This window comes from Falco naumanni, chromosome 2, assembly GCF_017639655.2.
Source record: "Falco naumanni isolate bFalNau1 chromosome 2, bFalNau1.pat, whole genome shotgun sequence".
Classification (NCBI taxonomy): Eukaryota; Metazoa; Chordata; class Aves; order Falconiformes; family Falconidae; genus Falco; species Falco naumanni.
Genome location: NC_054055.1, coordinates 57,954,300 through 57,976,109, shown reverse-complemented (window position 1 = coordinate 57,976,109; position 21,810 = coordinate 57,954,300). Strand labels below are relative to the sequence as shown.

The 21,810-nt window shown below is 41.0% G+C and overlaps 1 protein-coding gene and 1 long non-coding RNA gene across 8 annotated transcripts in view; one reads left to right on the top strand and one right to left on the bottom strand.

The window, feature by feature from the left end:
* Positions 1–21,810, bottom strand: part of FARP1 (FERM, ARH/RhoGEF and pleckstrin domain protein 1) — a 213,970-nt gene that overhangs the window by 118,085 nt on the left and 74,075 nt on the right. The window contains exon 1 of one of the 7 annotated variants that reach the window (XM_040584422.1): positions 11,241–11,296. The exons of the other annotated variants lie outside the window; for them this stretch is intronic. Coding sequence (XP_040440356.1) covers positions 11,241–11,246 — 6 coding nt within the window. The 5' untranslated portion in view covers positions 11,247–11,296. Of the gene's footprint in view, positions 1–11,240; positions 11,297–21,810 lie in introns of those variants that run through there. 7 annotated transcript variants of the gene reach the window in all.
* LOC121083755 lies at positions 11,443–17,774 on the top strand. Its single transcript, XR_005826476.1, has 2 exons — positions 11,443–11,742; positions 17,610–17,774. It is a non-coding gene; the product is annotated as an uncharacterized LOC121083755 (long non-coding RNA).

Sequence of the window (21,810 nt, the reverse complement as noted above, 5' to 3'; positions counted from 1 at the left end):
CAGCTGCCAAGCTTTTACCTTAATACTTTCCTTTATCTCGCCTCTGCATGGTGAGCAGATGGATTCACACTTCAGTATCTGGTGGTATCACAAATCAGTGAATCTTGACTGAAGTCTTGGAAGCAAGAAACCAATTAATTATTTTAAGCTTTCAGAAGCCAGACAACCCAGAGGAGTTCTGTCAAGCAAAGATGGAAGAGAATGTATGGATGTAATTGTTCATGTCAGTGATGGGAACAGGTTTCCAACGAGTATAAGAAAAAAATTGTGATGGATGGCTGGAATAACATCCAATTCCTGCTTCTTTCTACAGGTGTCTCAAATCCTCATTTTCACCTCTGCTGTTGCTGTTGAGTAATCCCTGTGCAACATTTAGGGTAGGTCCACCTACTGCTTGTACTTCAGCTGCACTCCAGCACTTTCTCTCCTTTACTGCAGTATAATGCTTCACACCGGGTTGTTTCCTCTATTATCAAAACCTAAATATTGCTTTGAGCTTTGTCTCCTAAATGGCCTCCTGTTTTCCACAGTGAGCTTTTGTTTGTCTTCCCTTTATTCACTCTTGCAGCTCTTTTCTGAAATGTCTGCAAATCAACTAGCTACTTTCTTCAATGCTGTGCACCAAAACCAGCCACAACATTCCAGTGGCATTTATCTAATGCCAAATGCAGATGTAATACAGCCTTGCAAGACCTGCCTGGCATTTTTCTGGTGATGGATCCATGGACCATATTAGGTGTCATGATGGAAGAACCACACTTGCAGCATCTGCTCATCTGACTATCAACCATGATTCTGCATCATGTCATGTTGGCTTTGGGTTTTCTACAGACTGTAATGGTAAGGATAACAACAGAAGAAACACAGCAATAAAAAGCCTGCAGGGAGCCTGCAAGCAGGGCTTTCTTCCAAGTAGTTGTCTATTAGATGTGTACTAATACTACGATTGACCAAGTAAACGGATTCTCAAGTTAAACACTGAACGGTCATCTCTTTTGCCCCTCCCACTGCACAAGTACACATATTGTCTCAATCTGCACCCATTTAAAAAAGACATTTACCAACGTCCCTGCTTAAGCACTACATAGCAGACATCCATGGAATGCAACAGCAGGTTGCTGTGAAATGTTGGGCCAACTACTCTGCATTTTCTGTGCAACAGTAGGGATGATGACCAACTGGTAGACAAAGCTAAAGCTAAAACCAGTTTGATTATTTACAGATTCCCAAACCCAAACCTGATAAGAGTCCATAATGATTAACAGCCAGCCGCTGAATCGCAGCAGTCCATAGTTCGTCAAGACCAAAACCAGTGCTTCTTCAGTGGGTGATCAGGGCAGCAAACAACAGTTACTACATGCTCAGCTTCCAGCAACTTGTGCAGAGGCAGAAAGCCCAAGTCCTCCATCAGCTGGCTAATTATACTTCATTCCTACTACCTGTGCTTTTGCACTACTTGCCTCTAACCTGTCAAGGAGATGAACTTGCTAACATCAGGGCCTAAAATGCCCTTTTCTATCTTTTAATTTCATTCTGTTGTTTATTAACTTCCCCTTTATCAAAGTCAAGAAATACAAACGGGGTTTGCAAAGAAAAAGCAACCAGATTAAGCAGTAATTCTAGCATCGCTAAACAAAAAGCCCCCTGAACTCCTACTTACACATTTCAAAACTTTTCTGTGGGAAAGGCTTTTCTAAGATTGCTTCCGCACCTTCCCAATAGGTGACTTAACTAATACTTACAGGAAGTGTGCTGTTGAGTAAAATTCACATACAGATGAGCCCCAACACTACTGAGCCTCATCTGGAACAGTTTAATGGTACTGCTTCTCATAGCAAAGACATCAAAGGAGAGATTTCACCTTCTGCAGGTGCAAAATTCATACCCTTCATGAAAGCAGATATTTTGAAAACCTACTCTTACAAACTGCAAACCTCTTGCAAGTTTATGCAGCTTACACAGAGGCAAGAGACATGAAATTCTGTGCATTAACAGAATAAAAAACAGTTTCACAGCAGTCACTACTTATAGGTCCTAACTGATATAATTCACATTAAAAGTAAGAACATTAATATTACAGAGGTTTGGTTCTCCCCTGTATATTAACAGCATGCATCGTGGGTTTGCTGCAACATTATTTTAAAACGTTTAAGGCCCCATTGCCAAACTGTTTCTCTGCCTAGCAGTTCAGCCCAAGAAGAAAGCCTGAACAATCTTTGCTTACTATTTGCGGAAATAAAAAGATTTTCCTGTAAGCCATTTATAATATTGATTTGTGCCTGTGGACATATGCCTATAACTTTATACCATAACACACTGTAACTCTGTGCATCTAATTGTGGAGCTGGTTGGCTCTACAAACTGTTCTCCTGACAAGACAAGCGTCCAGTTTAAATGGTGGTGGCACAGCTCCTGGAGAATGCTAGAATGGATGCTCTCTTTATATGGAGAAATTAATGGGAAGAGGTATTGAAAAACTATATCGGAACAGCTCCACTCTCCCTGCAGACACACTGATCTGAAATAAAAGTAATTTTATTCTGAAAATTATTATTTCCCTCACAGAGCTCAGCGGTAAATCTGGCCCTGAAAGAAATGACTCTTTTCAGCTCATAACACAAAGAACAACAGAATATGAACTTCATGCAAATAACCTGCTCAAAGTTTTTTGCCTTGGTAGACATGCAAAAAGAAAAAAAAGAAAAAAAAAAAAGGTCTGTTTTTTATTGAAATGTTATCCCGGACTGTAATTTGTCTTTTTACAACTAATGAGCAACTCAATTCTTTCAAGATTGATTTTGATATGGTGGACATCTGAACAAGAGCTGTAAGTAGCCCCTTTCTGCTCCTTGCTGGAACACAAGTGTGTGTGGGACAGGGGGACAAGCCCCTGTTTGCTTCTCCTAGGACAAGTAGTTGGCGAACAGTTAAGGTTTAGAACCGAGCAAGAACTAGAAAAAAATCTAAGTAGATGCAGTTTACTGGCAACAAATTCCTAAAACACGGGGGGGGGTGGGGGGGGGGTGGGGGGGAAAGAATAAATTGTGGCGCTCTAAGCACAGTTCATTCCTTAGGAGTCTGGTGGGGTTGCTCAGCAACACACCACAATTACTGTGGGTCAAGTCCTTGGGACATAATCTAGCCTATTGACTTGAATTCAACTACCTCTGGCATAAGGTACTGTCAATGGTGAGCAAGAAGAAAACAGAAGCAATGCAGACTGGAGAGCTCTCAGAAGATGCTGGGAGGAAATTTCACAGAGTTTCCAAAAGTTTTATCCAAATTGTTCTGATCTGCTCAATTAAAAAAATCTGTTCCACAGTCATTCTTTGAAAGAAGTGATTCAGAAACAAATTTTAATTTCAATTTAATAGGAAATCAAGAACCAAAGTCCACTGGTGCAGTGAGACTTTTTTGAGTTCAAATCATTTTCCAGTACTCAGACTCCTGCTACTGATACTCTCTCAAAAAAACAATGCTTAATCTTGGTGAAGAATTCTTAATAAAAATACTTGCCAGTCTATCAAGCATAGTTGTTCGTGACAAGCTTGAACAGAAAGTCACCCTTCCCTCTTATGGTTAACTCAACCCTTCCAAAACCCATTCACCTAATGTATTATTGGCCAACTTCACTGTAAATCACAATTTGAATATACTACACATGACCCTCCAACCTTCCAGGAGAACAGAACTGCTTTAAGATGTACATATATGTATGCTTTTTTTTTTTTTTAGGGAAGAACAGCTATAAATAGGAGAAGAGACCTTGGGATGATGTGAAGTTCCACTGCGTATTTTGCTTTTGTATATAAAATGCTTGCAGCTTTCTGACCCAGGCTGCAGCCTGCATGAAACAAGCAGCAGCGGTCAACAATCCCTCTGCATGAACGTTCCTGGCAAAGTCCTGAAAATAATTAGCTTTACTGTAAGAGAGGGAGATCATACGGATTGGAGGAAAAAAAAGATTTCTTCAGTAAACATTTTGTCTCTCACAGGAACTGCAGTATGACTCCCGAGCCCAGGCTTATACGGAGTATTGGTCTACCCACTGAAATCCAAGTATTGTTGTAGACTGGGGTGGGGAGCGTTCCCCCTTGGAGAAATATTTAGAGTCAATTTTAAACCTATTACTTTTACTACAAATTCACTTCCAAATACTTAGGCAAATTTTGCTAAAATACCTTTCTTTGGGATAAAATTTGGGTTTGACTTACTCTATCTAAACCATTAATAAGGACAATGATGACAGGGAAAACAAACCAACCACCTTACTGCATTAAACAAAGGATGTAGTTGTAAGTTTAAGGGGTTTGATGGATACAGGTTTAAAACTGACGGCCTGAAAACTTGAATAATCCTAGACCCTGGTATTTTACATAGGCATATGCAATTAAGATGCTCAACACAGTCCCCTGGACCTAGTAGTCCATGGGCAATGCACCCCAGCCTGCTTATTGACAACCACTCACTGCCATATGGCTGCTCCCTACCAAACCTCAGTTAATTACTAAATGACATTCAGTTTCTTTAACACAGATGTTTTTAGAAAAAAACAGCAGAAGCTGTAGTCAAAATTTTGAGCATAAACTCATAGCAGGATGCAGAGACACACAACTGTAAATGCACACACATAAAATTGTAAACACACACCTATTTCAGCCTTGGCCTGGAAGGAAGAGCTACAACTACAAACATGTAAAATGCAAGCTCTGAAGCACAAATCAAGTGAAGAAAGCACCACTTTGTGTTATTACTAATACAGGCATCTAAATATCCAAATTAGTTTCTCTGAGGGACTAGCTTGCGGTTACAAGTACGTTCCTTCCAAAATGCATCCATGGTCTTTCTGTGAAGGCTAATGATAATTTTATCTCTTCTGAGCCTTGCAGTAATAAATGTTGACAGCCCCAGATGCCAGGTCCTTGGTGAGAGCATCTGTTTGTTTATTCAGGATTAAGTTAAACTACTTAGCCACCATCACCGTAAATCCACCTCTCCCACAGACCTTCTTAAAAGTACTGAAGAAAATAATGAAAACCCCCATACTGTTATGAGATCAATCGTGTTCAGAGGGCTGAGTAATGTGTAACAACTTATTCTTGGTGTGGAGGGGTGAGGAACAGACTGAACCAAACATCAAATTGAGCAACACAGAATCCCCCAAAAAAAGAAAAAGGCAGTGAGCGCTGCACTTTGTCTTGATTTCATCACATCACACCTTGATACTGTGGCAGACTTTCAACGAGGGACTGTAAAGCTTGATCCTGCATTCTCTGTCCAACAAGGAATGGGTTTAGATACCTAAATATCAATCAGTTATATGAAAAAAGGACTGGATGCCTTTTTTTTTTGTCCCCTGAGGCAATTCACAGTAGACCTTTACCATCTTACAGTATTTGAGAAGTTAAGACTTTTAGATTTAATTTCCTCTTTGTAAAGGGCATGAAGGAATGTTGTGCTCTTACTGAAAGGAACGCAATCTGAGACTCCAAATTTCCAGACCTGTAACACAGATGCTATGGCTTCACAGTGGCAAAATATTCTCACGTATCATATAAAGATCTAAAGCTGTCAGTGCATCAACATGCAGTAAGACCACGGGACACATATTAAGCAAACAGCACATATTTGAAAAGGGGATTTTCAAGGCATGCTACACTGCAAATCTGTTTAATTTGTTTTTTAAAAAAATCTGAAGATGGCAGAGTTAGCTTCTATTTTGCCATTTAAGGCTGCTTCAAGATTAGCCTTTAATTACTAAATCATGGTCAAAAGCATGAGACAGCTCCGGCACACCAGTTCTTTCTACAACACAAGCAGAAACAGTCTCTGGCTACACCTCAGGGAATCAGGGGGGTAGGGCAACAGTATCTGCATGCTACTGAGTTGGAGTGATTTTAATTGTACAAACAGGATTTTGGAGGCTTTTACTATTATGAGTAGGCAATGGATGCTTTATAGATACAGTAGCATGGGCTGCAGGATTAAGAGAATTTGAGTTGGATGAGACTGCAGCCTAGGATATGGCTGAGGTACCCAGGGACCCCTGACTGCATGGGTACCTCTCTGGATCACTGTCCTTGCTCTTCCTTGCCTCATTCCACCAGTGTTTCTCCACCCTGAGTTGGAACTGATGTGGGAGGGGTGGCTGGCTGGTTCACAACAGCTTGCTGTAATGCCAAACATCCAGCTAGAGGTGGGCGGCAAGACCGCCGGAGGCTGCATCTCTGTGGCTGGGAACTCATCCTCAGCTCTCGCATCAAAGGAGAGAAGCCGCTACACTGATGCCATTCAGCAAACAGCTTCTAAAAAACTCCCAGGCTGTGCAGAGACTGAGCCGAGGCAGAAGCTGCATCAGCCCAGTGTGATCAGTCCCCAGAGGAAGAGCTCTGCAGTGGGAAAAGCCGTAGGAAGCAGGCTGAGGACAGGCTGCCCGGAGACACTCGGAGGTCAGGGCGACCAACGAGCAGCTTCCTCTCCACAAGATGCTGTGCTGCGCTTCAACCACAAGTTCATGGAGCAAAGAATGATCGCAGGCAGGAAAAACATATGATATTTAGTAACATAAATTGACAAGTTCTCAACAGCAACAAAACTATTTTTCCACTTTGTTTCTTTATGTAAACAGTATTTGATTTTTAACCTGCAAAAGACTGACAGTGCACAAAGCATAAAATAGATAGCAATCTCCGTAAACCAGGATGACTGTTATCAGATTGGCAACATAAGAGGCCATTGTTTGAGCTAAAATTACCTCTTGGGTCTCTCCATATGCTCCACCAAAGGACACTGTGTCCCACTGCAAACACACACTGCCTACACAGACATCCACTACAGAGGCCAGGAGACAAAGTTCTGGGAGAAGTGGAGACTGGACCACTCACCAGGTTTATGGAGCCAGGTTCACTTTCAAGAAGCTGGATTTGCACTCCAAACATGCAGCAAACATTCAGGAGAGAGATCTGACTTTTGGATTTGACTGTGCTCATGGAGCACAGGTTGTTGACACCCCCTGATGTTCAAAAAAGACAGTGGTTTGTTTATCAACACCAAGTACAGCCCTGAAAGCTTGAAGTACCTGCAAGCCCTTATTCCAAAAGGTAAATGAACACCAGTGAGGAAGCCACCCACTACCGCTCTGATTTCCACAGTGCTACTCATGTTTCTACTCAATTAGAAACCTGAAGGATGGGGAAGCTGGTTAGCACTTCCTACACGCAGAGACAAATCACTTCTAAAGTCACCTTTTTCTGCAACACCATTCATTACTTCTGTAGGCCCCAAAAAACTGTTTCTTGGGTAATAGTCTTACATACAAATGTTTTTGAATGGTACACACCTTCCTTGACACTTGTCAGAATAACTTGACACACAGCCACCAATGGCAGTCTGAAGTACCAAAGCTAAGTTGCAATACACAAGGTCTACAATTTCAGGAGAAAATCAAACACCTAAACAACTTTCTTTTGGTGAGTTTGCTTTTGAAGGAAGAACACCAGAAATTATTTAGGATACTCTGTTTTAAAATTACACTTTAAAAGCATATAATATCTTTGAAAGAAATCTAACCTGACCTGAAAATGATTTGCAAAAAACTTATGACCCCTGAAGTATAACCTGAAAAAGAATTGCTGCTTAACCCATACACTGATAGCTGGGCCCTGAAAACAACAGAAAATACACCAAGGAAAATAATTTCTAATACAGTTTGCAATGCAGTACTGGCAAACCAGCCATGTGCAGGCTGAGAGCCAGCAGTGGGCTGTGGACAGGGCAGGGCTAGGATCGCTGACAGAGGGGGAAAGCAAAGATAGGATGGCAATAACAGGATGAGCTGAAGAAACCTGGAAACCCCAGCTTGCTGCTAAAGGGATACTGCTCCTGCAGGCACATGAAGATGGGGGTGAAGGACTGCTGCCTGTGGGAATGGCAGCTACGGCTCACAGACCCTAATAATAATAATCATCAATAACAGAAGAATTCCAGACATAGATAAAATTTACTACAATAAATCTTACGTGCAACAAAGCATATGTTCCTTATGGAGGGATCGTATGCATGCATTATGCCCTACAGGGAGGCATAAGGCAGACAGCAATATACATTCTTTTCTCCTGGGAGTTCAGTGGGTTAGCCCATTATTTGTGATCAAAATGGTCATTATCACCATTCCCATAGACAGAACAATGGGGAAGACAGGAAGGTTTGCAATGAGGTGATCGCTCATGACACCTCTTGTTCATTACTTGTTTAGGGTTATGTCACACCACAATAATTAAACATACAGTATTGTGGCACATCAAGGTTTTTGTTACACAGAATCCATGGAGGTTTGGCAATAGAAACCTGAACAAGGAATATGAATAAGTAGTTTATTGAAGATACAAGTGTCTTGTCATGTAGGAAGTAACTTAATGAGCACCATCAGAGTTTTTTTCTAAAACAACAGTTTTGATCAGCAGCAGACAGCAGTGCTCATAGAAGACAATGATTTCTTTTAACTGGCTTTGAGATCCACACAGAATTAAGTTTTCCACACATGAAATGCAAGTGTTTTACTCACCAAGGTTTAATTCTGCTATCAATGATCCCTGTTACTTACTGCACCACATCTTCAGTAATTAAGTCTCTCAAACTTTGGAAAGCCAGTGAATGAATTTTCATTTGAAAGGTGTGGGGGAGGCGAGTAGTCAAGGAGAAAGACAACTTTTTCCGGAAGGTTAGGAGGGGGGGGGATTAAACAGAAATGCCTCAGAAGAAAGTCAGACATTGACTCAGAGTAATTGAAGGGAGCCAGAGCAGGGCTCTTGGCACTGAAAGCACTGTGTGACAACAGAAAACAACCTCAATCCCTCCTACCCCCACCATGCACTAAAGAAGGAAAATGGTAACAGCTCCTTGAGAAAGGCCTGGAAGAAGCGAGTGGTGAGGCTGCAGAGGGCACACCAAGAGCAGCCAGCTCCACTGCCCCCTGTCCCCTGTGGAATCTGTGGACAAGCCTTGGCAGGGGTAGTAGCAGAACGGCAGGGTGTATCTCTTGCACAACACTTCTTGGTCTACTCGCTGCAATAAACAGTAGCTGTCTGGTTTGAAGATGATCCACGATCTTGCAGCCTCAGGAAGCAGCACTGCCTGGCAGCCCCCTGGTGGGCTGGGGCACTGGGAGAAGTGGGAGCTCTCCCTGGGGCGGCAGGGCAAGGCCCAGTGGCCAAGGCCCATCCTGCCACCCGGGCCGGGAGAAAGGCAGCCAGTGGGCACCTGAGCAGTCCCAGCTGAGGCCTGGTCAGGACACGTGCCTGGCTCAGGGGATGGCCAGGGCCATTCTGTGGGGAGGAGGAGACCAGCACTGCTGGGCCATTGCTGGGGCAGGGGCTGACGTGGGGTCCTGGGCCATGGGCGGCCAGGCCCTTGGGGCCCCAGCATACAGACGGAAAGCAAGCACCCCTGGCCTGACAGGCTAGCCAGGGCTACCAGATGGAGAGGGCACAGGTGAGGAGGGATGAGCTCCAAGCTATCTCCCAGCACCAACAGGGACAAGGCCTGAGATGCCACCTGGGCTCTCACAGGCCAGACACAGCTGCCTTTGCAGCCCACAGCAAACCAAGCCCAACATTCTCTGGTTCGCACTGAAAGAAAATGGCAACAATTTGGTGGTTTTTAGTTTAAAGTCACTTATATTTGTGTCAGAGCTAAGGGACAACCTGTTCCCCAGGCCCTGATCCAGTAAGGCTGGTCCCCAACACCAGAGGCCTCTGCATCTTTTGGAGCTACACACGCGGCCGCATTTCTGCACAACACGTTAGCACATGCAGCACGCCAGCCTTTAAGAACACCTGTGATATCAATACTATACTACATAATTATTTAAACATGTAGTAAAATAGGTCTTGCATATGTAAGGAAACACTGTATATTAAATACGCCCCCCTCCTGTCAAAGTTAACAATGTTTTATGACTAATTTAAGATAATGCATTTAAAAGACGCAGTTTGCTGCACAAACTGAACGTACCCATGGACAGCTCAGTTTTTAACCGTTCAACATATTTCTCAGCTAACAGCAAGTCAAAGGACAAACTTTCTCGACTGTTAATGATGAGAAAAACTAACAACCACTGTCCTGCCTCAAGACATCCACTCTTCCAGCTGGCCACGAACCAAGCGGAAATTCCAGATTGGGAGGCAATTATTTATATATCTGCCTCCTTCCAACCTCCCCCCCACCCCCCACCCCCAACCTTAAATTTGCTTCTGACTAAGTAAGAATTAATCCTGCCTGGAACACTTTAAACACTGCTATACCTTTACACTAAGGTCAATATCAATTTTTGCTTCAGACAGACTTGTGAGATTTTTTTGTCTGTATTATTTACTAGCAAATTTAATTTTATTGTGCTTGAGAGAAAACAATTCTCCAGTTTTGGGTTGTGGGGTTTTTTTAAACACACCACTGCACTTAAACTAGAAGTCACATTCCTATCTAGTACAACCTGCTGTTGCAAGTTTAATTAAAATTCTTCCATCTTTAAAAAGGTATTTTTTTGCTAACCATTGGGAAAAAAAATAAAAATAAAACAAATTCACAAGTACAAGAAAAATGCCATTTACTTTAGGCTCTGGCTCGCGTCTCCAAAGAAAAGGATCTCACTAACAAGCATTCGCTATCACATTTTTCCCCTCAAGTCTTCTTGTGGAGAAATAACAAGAGAAAAACTTGTGGAGAAAAACTCACATAATCTACTGACTAGATCTTACGCTTTTGAACTGAAATAAATGCTCCTTCTTGTGTAATGGATTACAAGAGACTTGGGGGTGGGAATAACTCCTCTTAATTCATTTCCCTTGTTGATGCAGAACAATTCTTCATTTCATGCAGAAAATGTTTCTCCAAGTGATCCAACTTCAGATCAGAACAAAGTATTATCTCTTCATACAGCTCTTAAGAAAGGCTTCAGTATGTGCAGTAACATTTGAAACAAATGTTACTTATCCAACAGTGGGTATGTTCCAACATAGGTTGTAAAAATATCTAATTCGGGTTTTAATTTGAAAATACCTCTTTTTGCCTGATGCTTTTGCAAAAGAGGACTGAAATGCAATTAAGTGATCTATACGTAACATCAGGATGCCGTAAGTCACTGCTGTAAAATGTAACTATTGCAGTTGAATCCCTGAAGAGCTATAACATACAATGTGCAGACAACAAGAGAGGCTTCTTATAAAGCATGCAGTATATCTTACTTGCATTGAGCAGAGCTCCCAGAGGAATCCTCAGAGACAAAGCCACAACTCAGGCAGGCAGCCATTAAGTGAATCTAAATAATCAAGAGCTGTGATCTGAACAGGAGATAACAGGTGAGCAGTGCCAGACTACTCTAAATCAGCATTTTTCAAGGGATGGGCAACAGAGGATGGAAGTTGCCCTCTGTGCTCAGCCCAGCAAAGCCCTGTGAATGCTTACAGAGCAAACAGACCTGGATGAATGATTTCCTGAGGCTGTATGATCAAGTTGGACAAGACATGGCCCATCAACAAGAGAGCCTGCCCAAAGGACAAAGGTCAGACCTGGCAGCAGCTGTAGGGACTTGGCAGACGTGAGGCAGGAGCTAACAGAGACACAAACTTGAAAATACCACCCTGGATCTGAAAAGGAAGCTCTTAAAAATGTCAGAGACAGAGAATGCTTTGCAGCTACCCAGTGACACCAGTCATCTCAACTAACGAATTACTTCTATGAAGAAAGGTGGGTGGTTTCTCGGTTGCGAGTTGTTTTGTTTTTCTTGTTATCTGAGGCAAATGCACGTGTAGAGTCGTATATTTTGGACAATCCACAGATTATGACAATTTCCCCATGTTTCTATATGCTTTCACCACAGGGCAGGGCCCACAGATACTTTCACTTCTTTTACAGATCAGAGCTTTGCTCTAATACATGCAGAATGTCACTGCAAATTTCATCCTCCTCCCTGAGACCATCCAACCTACTAGGCATAATCTGTGCCACAATTACTGTGTCTGCAGCTGGTAAATATATTCAACCAACTCTACTTGCTAGAAAAATTATCATGATAACCCAAACAGCTTTGTCTTGGAGCACCACTGCCATTCTTTTTTCTTCAGTGGGCAACAACTCAGTTGTGCTCCTGTTAGCCTCAACAGTGCTTCAGTACTCAGCTGTCAGTTTTTGTAGGCTAACACTACATGCAAAGGTCTTTCTAGTTTTTCAAGATGGGACCTACTGTCTTAGAATAAGTCAAAACCTGAAGCTAGATAAAGAAGTATAAATAATTTAAGGGAAACGGAACAAACTGGCAATATATATATATAATTTGAAGATTCACTTTCAGTGAACTCAGTCAAGAAAGACTTAAATATAGACAGAATAAGGGCCCTGCAGAAAGACTACATTATGCATATGAGTTTTGAATGGAATGGAAGAAGAAAAGCTAATAAATGGATAGGAATATGCAAAATGGTGAGAATGGGACTAAAGAAAGCCTGCAAGTTCTGTGGAAAAAAAGGATGGTAAACAGGTAACAGAACCTGCTTATTGTATTTTTTTTTTGTCTGATCTCTGAAAATGAAATGTTCTGTAAGACAAGGCAGCAGACACAGCAAGGAAGCAGATATATAAAGGCAGCAGGTGCAGCAAGGAGTTACTAGCAACTTGCTCTTTCTCATCTATACTGCTAGCATTTGGTTCTCCTAAAAACAAACAAACCACGAAAACACTCACACTAACACACACATTTAGGACAAAAGATGACTTTTTCCTTGTCAAGAAGGAGTTGTAACATCCTTAGATCTGGCCTTTAAACATTCCCTGACTGAGAGCAATTTGCTCAGTTTTGTCACCCTGTCCTCTGGTAAAATAAGTCACATGCAAACAAGAACATAATGCTGAGTAATCAAAGCTTTTAGGGTTGTGCACAGTCCTTTCCTTTCCATGATAACCTATGCCTTTTGCTTTTATCTCTATATTCTGTTTATTTCTTTATCACTTCCTGATATGCTATAGGCTACTTCTTCCTCTTTTCGTGACTAGGTATAACAAAAGCAGCTGCTGGAAGCCTATTACCTAATTATCTTGTTAGATCCTGCAAGAACTGTGGTGCTCATATAAGCAGATCACACAGATTTTGGCCTCTCAGGTATTTCTTATCTAGCACACAAAACATATTGTCACACATTCTCTAAATGTGCCGAGTGTTTAAGCGAGTTGTCAGAAAAGCTTTTTCTCTCACTGTCATCACTTGGGTTGGTTTCAGCCAGAAGTACCTCCCAGTTTAGCAGGAGCTGTAGGGTTAGAGTGCCTCACCAGATCAGGGCCAGGATGCAGCCCTGTGTCTCAGCAGCTCTTCCATGTGTTGGTGGCCACTGATGAAACTGGCATAAAATTACTGGTTTCCAGTGTTGGAACTGACAAGGCATACCCATTTCTACTGGTGGTCACATGCTCCTGTGCCTTTAGCTTAGGTTCTTGCTCTGAGCCTCAAGAGCCAGAATATAACTGGATCACCATCTTTGTATTACTGACTTTTTTGAAAAGCACATCTGAAATTGGTCACTGAATATCCATCAGAAGAAGTATAAGGTACAGGAAAACTACACCCAGCACACGGTGGAGATGCCCCTGCATGCATGGACAGAAAACAGAGAAGAACTCCATGTAGAAGAGTTGTCATTCAGAAAAGACTTCTTATAGTTATCCCAGGGAGTTCTGCCCCTGAGATGCTGACAACTCAGGCAGCATGAATATACACTTGAATATAATATGAAAATAAGTTTAAAACCTCAGGGTCATTACCAGGTCACCCTGCTCTCCCATTTGCTCTGCTAACTCCAGCTTGCTTTGCCATGCTGATATTCTTTGAATTACCGAACTAGATGAAGCTGACCAACAGTGTATGGTAGTTGAAAGAAATAAAGCATATCATATTTAAACTCTAAAAGTGCTAGGTTCTGGATTTTTTTGAAAGCAAATCCAAAGATAGTTTGAAAAACTCTGAAGGCATTCTATCAACTTTTAAAACTCTAACCAGCAATTTATATTCTCTCCAGGAGGAGGAACTTAGAAACAGCAAGGTGGGGTTTTTTTCAGAAAACAATACAATGTGCTATTATTTTCTCCCTTCCATGCACCTCACCTACTTTCCAATGCAAAAGAACAAGCTTCAAATTCTTAAAATGGATCTATTCAACTTTTACATTTATCTTGATTCTATTCTTAATTTTCAGAAATACTTGTGAAACATCCCAATACAAATTCTGAATTGAAGAGATCCTTGTTGCAGATGATAATAAAAATGCTTTCAAACTATACTACTCATGAAATAGAGGCTATTCTTAACTACTGTACTATATATAAGCTAACCTATATTTCAATGCAGCCTTTGTGTCCAGTCTGCCTGCTTGTAATAGGCTAGAAAAGCAGCACACAGTTGAAAGCATGATCCAGTATGGCAAATCCTATCAACAGTCAATCCATTTCAATGCCCTGCCTCTGATGTGACCCTGCAGAGAAGAGCAAAGTCTTTAGTCATCTCCCAGCTTATGATCTACCAAGCTTGGGGTCCAAGAAAACACATGTTTCTTCTCAGCCTCCTTAACACAACTACTTTATACCCTGGTTTATTTTGATTAATTTTTGATTTTTATTACAATTACCTTAGCATGAATAGCTTTTAATATGGTAAAAAATTACCTAGCTCTTAAGAAATAAGCAGAAGTATTTGATTCCATATCTTCCTGTAGCAGCAAGTACTGTAATGGAAAAAATACAATTAATTTTGTCAGCCGAACTTTTGATTACCTTAAGGATTTTTTTAAAGCCTAGAATGGAGGGTAAAGATTTCAAAAATTGTATTAAATGTAAGTAGCGGGTTTGATAGCTTCAAAACTTCTTGGTTATACTGCACTGCTCTCCTAACTCCGCTCCAGCGTCACGGCTGCAGAAACCAGCATGAAAAAAATGCAAAGGTATACAATACATAAGAGGCATTTGATAAAAGAAATGCAAATCACTTCTAGATATATATTTTTTTCAGCTCTGAGGATAGCTGTGGCCTTCAAATACAAATTCTGGGTCAAATTACAGTTTAGGTAAATGCACTGACAGAAATTCAGTGCAATGGATTTGACGCATATCAAATATTGGAAATACACAAGGCTCCTTTGTGAAGCAAGTAACAATGGTATGCTTAGACAATTAATTAGTGAGGAAATGTCAAGCTAAGACCATGAAACTTTCATACTTGTCATCCTTGTTTCTGCTCATTTTCGTGTTAATTGCTACTGTTTACAGCCTACATACATTGCTAATGCGACATTAAGCTTTGTAGCAAATGCACTGCTGCTATCGGTACATACTTCGCACTTGGTTCTCAGTGTGTCTTTAAATACCATTTTCTGCCCATGAGCCTACAAGTCAGTACACACATCTATTATTATACGGAACTACCAATGTATTTGCACGTAACTGCGTTTATCCTCTTGTAGTAATATTTATCTGACAAAAATATGAAAAATGTTTAAGTTCTATATGTAATCAAGCAGCCCAGGAAATGTTCAGCATACTCAATTTCCTTTAAAAAATAAAGTTGGTACACTGGTAATCAGTCAATGAACTCTCAAACAGGCATTTAAAAATAAGTTTTGGTTAACTGAGTTTTCACAAGTAAATGATGGGAGAAATTATATTATTAATACAATGTGGATTTTTTTAATACCTGCTGGTAAGGAAAGTGTTTTGAAAATGGCACAAGGCAAAAGCAAAATCCCAGCCTCACCTCTTCAGGTTAAACTATCTTCTACATTGAAAAAGCCATTTTTGTGGAGCCGAAGTACATCTGACATAGGCATGCACGAACCCAGTTTTCATATGGGATGTTCTGATTTAACACTTTGTCAGATCTTTCTCTTTCCTTTCCTCCACAGTAATCTTCCTTTCCTATCTGATGTCCTCATTCCTTTTGCTAACATTCAGTATCATCAAGAACTACAGTGTGACTGTACTTGAAAATGACTGTCAGGAACAATTTTCATGGTTGAAGCATGGGTTTCTCTGGGCTTAAAGCCATGAATGGGATAGAACTGAAAGCCCAGCATGGTATATTTTTAAGATATTAGAAAGAAGGAACAAAACCAGTAAGAAATCAATTAACAAACATTTTCTGCTCTTCTCCTTCTCTGTTCCACATCTGAGCTCTTCATCCACACAGGCAATGAGTATCTCAGCCTCTTCCCTCACCAGGTGCTGCCTGCCCTTCATACCACGGGGTTCTGCCAGTCTACTGACTACAGCCGAATGGGGGACTGCAGCACACAGATGCAGAAGTGCTGCTCTACCCAAAAAACAGCACCATGACAACTGCCTGACCCTGTAACACCCCACACAGCCTCACTCCAAACTACGCTGTTCAGTGCCTGCACCTCCCTTCCTTTCCACTGGAAAAACAGCCAGCCACTTCCAGGGTAGGCAGCTGCAGATGCTTTTCTGGGTCAGGGTGGTGCCTTCCAAAGCTCTTCCAGCTTAACCCCACACCTCTCTCCTCTCTGCTCTTGCTGCTTTCCCAGGCATGTCAGTAACAACCTCCAGGCCCATCAGAAGGACAATTAGATGTTCTACCTGAGAAGGCAACAAGGAAACAAGGAGGAAAAGGCCTTCTAAACACAGTTATCTTCCAAGAATAGTTCACTCAACGAGTCAGGCTATGCAATGGCAGAACAAACTCCCAGTACTGAGAGGACAAGGACAGGACAAACCCCCACCTCCCAAGGCTGTTGGAGCCCACTTCTCACTAATTCTCAAGTTTCAACCTTGCAGATAGTCTCACCAACTTCACATACATGGCAGAAATTGTCTTACTGGGAAATCCATTCAGGGAAATGATTTGGCTAAAACAACAGGCTGACACACACACCCCAAAAAAAGGGGGGTGGGGGGTGGGGTTTTGGGGAAGAGGGGCATTATTGTTGGGCTGGATTATATCCTGATCAATCACAACAGAATAGGTAGCAACTCTAGGAACTGGCATAGCAAAAATATAGCTCCTCATATACTTTCACTACCAAAAAGGAGAAGCTTTTCTCTAAGACAAGCTCACAAATGACAAATCTTTACTGTAGACAGATCTGTACAGCAGATTGATTTGTTAATATTTTAAAGAATCTGTGTTTCTACATGAGGAACACATAAAGGTCAATTAGGATAAATATCCCAAATGTGGTTGCAGAAATAAGCAGTAAAATAAAAGAACTATAAAAACTCCCAGCTCCTGAAACTATACATGCATTGAATTTTACTACTGCATTTCAGTGATACAACAGGGCAATGCAGAATCAACTGTAGGTCAAAAAACATGACCTCATTTTCTGCATTCCAGCTGACTACTGCATGATCTCTAAGTCTAAGTTTCTGTTACAAATTATCCAGCCCTCTTTGAGTTGAATGGATACACAAGCCGACTTAAGGCTTATAAGCAAGGGGTTTTGATTTGGATTCTGAAAATTGAAGGGGTAATCAGCTTTAAAGAAAAGAAACTGAAACCTAGTTTTGTCTTGCTGTTCTTGTTTGTTGTAACCAAAATCTGTGTTTTTCTGTTCTCCCAGAAATTACTTCTGTAAAGTAAAACAAAATTTGCCAAACCAGATTAAAACACGGAGTGCCTAACTGCCATGGAAACTTCTCTGCAAGCTTATCTGTAACTAGACAAGATAAATGCATACCTGCTTCATACAGGAGAAGGGGACAGAAAAATACAATGTAACACTCTAGTCCTGTGTTTTGCTTTTTGTTTACAAGTATTCATGTAACTAGAAGGCAGTGCAAAGCCCAAGGAAGCCTTTGGAGATTTAAGGCTGAACAGATTTTGCTGGTAACAGAGCTTATGAAACAGAGTATCACAGCTGACAGTCATTTCAACAAAACTCACGTCCTCTATTTTACGATGAGCACAATTGCAGAGCCCATGTGATGATTCCTGGTGCTAATCCCCCCTTCATAGGAGCGCACAGAACTTAAAAAAATTGTTTTCCCATGTAGAGGAAGCGTTCTTCCTTTAATAACTACCACAGATACCGATTATCTAGACATTGAGCTTCTCAAGAACTGTTTAAACACCAAAGAAAAGAATGCAAACTCCTTCTAAAAAATTAAAATCTCTGTTTTATTTCAGTATTAGCTTTAGACACTGAAACCAGAGAACTGTCTTCTGGCAGTAAACTGTATTGGCACAACCTTTGCTAGGAAAAATTTCTTAAAAATCATCACTAGGTGTGGTGTCTTTGAGAGCTATGAGCTTAGCTCAGAGCTTGTTTCCACAATCACATTACCATTCATAACCAAAATTCTGGGTCTCATTTCATTCCTTTTTTCCAGTTTCCCACCGAGTAATAAATCCTAACTTCATTTATATAGGGGCTAAGGAGAAACAAAGCCCAACTTGTCTCTGAAGGACTTTGAGATCATTTCTTTTTTAGGTGCAAATTCTCCATATGAAAGCCTGTGTGCCCTGTCCAAGAGCCCTCTCCCAACTTGAAGAATAAGCTATATGTTTTTACAGGCTTTCAGGAATATGAATAGCGTCTATACAACAGCTTCCCTTGTTAAAGGCAAGCAGTTTTCAGAGCAATAAAACTGATGCTTTGCATTCTTGCTACACACTCACACATTCTCCTCACCACAGCAATATGGGGTCCCTGTCCATAATCTACACACATCTCCCCAACTGTAACAATCCACAGCCCATGTTTCCCAACCTAAATACTTTCAGTTTCCCCCCAGCCACAGCAGCCTCAGATCTCGGTCATGTTTTCTCACTACCCCATGAGTGAGAAGCAGCACTGAGTCGTGGCTCAACTGGTTTCCCACCAAACTACACAACACAACTGCTGAGCTTATCTTACACCTTTTCCCTTAGATAGGGTAATTGTTTGTGTCTCCCCTCTACCAAACCAAAGCTATTGATGAAACTTGCCAGTGCTTAACAGCATTGAGAACCTCACTCTCTCCACCAAATTGGGATAGTTGATCATTGGCTTCAAAAAGCTCAGTGGAAGACAGGTGGATAGATACAGCCATCCCATAAACTTCAGTTCCTCAGGAAACCAGGCTAAAAATATCTGATCTCAAAAACTCAGGGAACAAACTGAACTCAAATTAACATAGATACCAACTGGAATGTTAAAATATGTTGGCTCTTAAATATTGCTTAAAAAAAAAAGGTGTCTCAAAGGGTCAAAATTAAAACAATATTTATATACAGCAAAAGAAGAGCATTAATTGACTTACAATGTCCACAACCAGAAATGGTTACAGTCTAGGGTGACATCAGTGCAGATGAGTGTAGGATGCAAGAAATGACATGTCTGAGCAGGGATGTTTAGCATGTCCCCTGCTCATTCCACAGATCATTAGCTCATCAGAGTGCATACAGAAAACATCCAGACTTCAACTCCTTTTAAACAAAAGTGGGTACTTTCTTGGGGTTTATCACTTGCTTTCCAGATTTCCAAAAGGTTTTAGAATTTCTTTCAGTCCAAAATGTTAGAACCTATTAGCTTCAACAGTAACAAATTTTGGCCTAGATCCTTCAAAGAGTTATGAGTAAGGCTGAATTTATATTAAAACAAAACATTTTGCAGGCAAAGATAATTTCCGAGTTAGTACTTGCCAGACTTGGGGCTTGGTTTTCTTATTGTCAGTGGATGACTCCAAACAACCCTTGAAATTCACAGTGTGGGGAATACCAAACATATCCTACGCAAACTGATGTTCCTTCATGGTGATGTCTCATAGCAAAATTAGTATCTACTCCTTCCCAAACATCCTAATTTCATCTTCTCTACTAGCACAAAGTCAGATACCCTAGAATCCACACACCAAAATGTTCTTTCCTCCTATACTCTTATCTCAAGAATAAAATAAAGCAAGCCTTTGTGAAGTCTTTACAATCCTTTCCTCCAGGCACCTCAGGAATTCTGATGTTATTTCCCATCAAAATAATACAATAAGCACATTGGTCTAAGTCAAATAAAACACTAATACTACTAACTTTCTACCAAGATCAACAGGAAATTAGGACCTTAAATACTTCTATTTTAGTCATTTACATCCAGCCCATCAGGTATCAATAAGTATCCCGATCTAGACTGGCTGGAAGTTTCTCAGACCTGGAGCGTTCTGGATTAAAACAAACAGCTCGAGCTTGGTTCTGACTCTAGAAATGTAGTGTTTCCCAAAATTTTTCTTTGCAAAACTTCCAATCTACTCAAATATCTAGATAACCAAGAGTGAGAATTGCACACAAGTGAAAATCTAGTATTACTGCCTAAGACTTCATAGATTCAGAGAAAAATAACATTAGGGTGGATTAAGAAGAATCCTATTTCACATTAAAAGCAGGCTCCCATGAGAAAAAATATGCCTTTTCTCATCTTTTTCAGATTCAGGTCCACTGAATGTCAACTTATTATCTAGAATTAATTTTCACAGGTTAGATGGTGAAAGCAGGATCAATCCAACTTCACAGAGGGAGGGGAAAAAGTGGCAAAGAAGAAATTTCTTAATTCTGCTATACTCCCCCACTGAAGTGAAGTCACAATGAAAATCGACGGAAGCTTGGTTTGCAGGGCCTTCAGCAAAGGAAGCACTGTAGGGCCTTTGTGCCTGTTGAAAAGGAACAGCAATAATAACTCAAGTGATTGTGTCCTGGAGAACTGTAACACTGAATTCTTCCAAAGAGAATAATTTACAGGAGAAAAAGAAGAAAAAGACACCATCCATGCAAAAGGAAAAAACTGACTTGGAACAGCATTTGGCACAGTTTAAACAATAGAAAACAACAAAGAAACTGTATGAAATTGAAGACGACACTGGAGAAAACCGTTCATTTTTATCTAAATACATTCAACACGTGGGAAAATCTTTATTAAACTATAAGCCACAGAAACATGTGTTTTGATTTAGTTTGTACTGCAGCACACAAACATGAAAGACCATGTGCTTGCCTGTGTTTTCCCCCAGGGCTTCTTTAGGTGAAAGGAGTGTTGTTTATAACATTTGTGCTACAATCAGAAAATTAAAAAATAACTTAGGTTGGATGGAAACTCTGAAGATCATCTGGTTCAGCCTCCCTCCCACCCCATTAAAGCAAGGCCAACTTCAAAGTTAGATCCAATTTCAGAGTTTGGTTGGGCTCCTTGGGGCCCTGTTCAATTAAAGCTTTAAGTATCTCCTCCAAGGATGGAGATACCACAGCCTCCCTGGGTAACTTGTTCTAGTGTTTGACCACCTTCATGGGGAAGAAGCTTTTTCTCTGTCACAGTGAAGCATCGCTGGCTCATGTTCAACTTGTTGTCCACCAGGGCCTTTTCTGCAAAAGTGCTTCCCCGTCAGTCCATCCCCAGGTTCCCTTTGCCCATTTCTTCAGCTTGTCAAGGTCCATCTAAATGGCAGCACAAGCAACTGGTGTATTAATCACTAGTCCCAATTCTGAATTGGCTGCAGACTTGTAAAAGGCATGTCATGCCCCATCATCCAGGTCATTAAAACAGTACAATAGTATTGGTCTCAGTGTCAAATAGCGACTTGCCTCTAGCTGAACTTTGTGATGCTGATCTTTGAGCACTTTTGAGTACCAGCAGCTCAGATGGGTTTCAGTCTACCCTACCATCTACTTACCTAACTTCTACTTCACTAGTATCTATGAGAATGTTATGGGGGACAGCATCAAAAGCTTTGCTAAAGTTGAGACAAACAACATCCGCTACTTTCCCCTTATCCACCATGCCAGTCATCTTATTGCAGAAG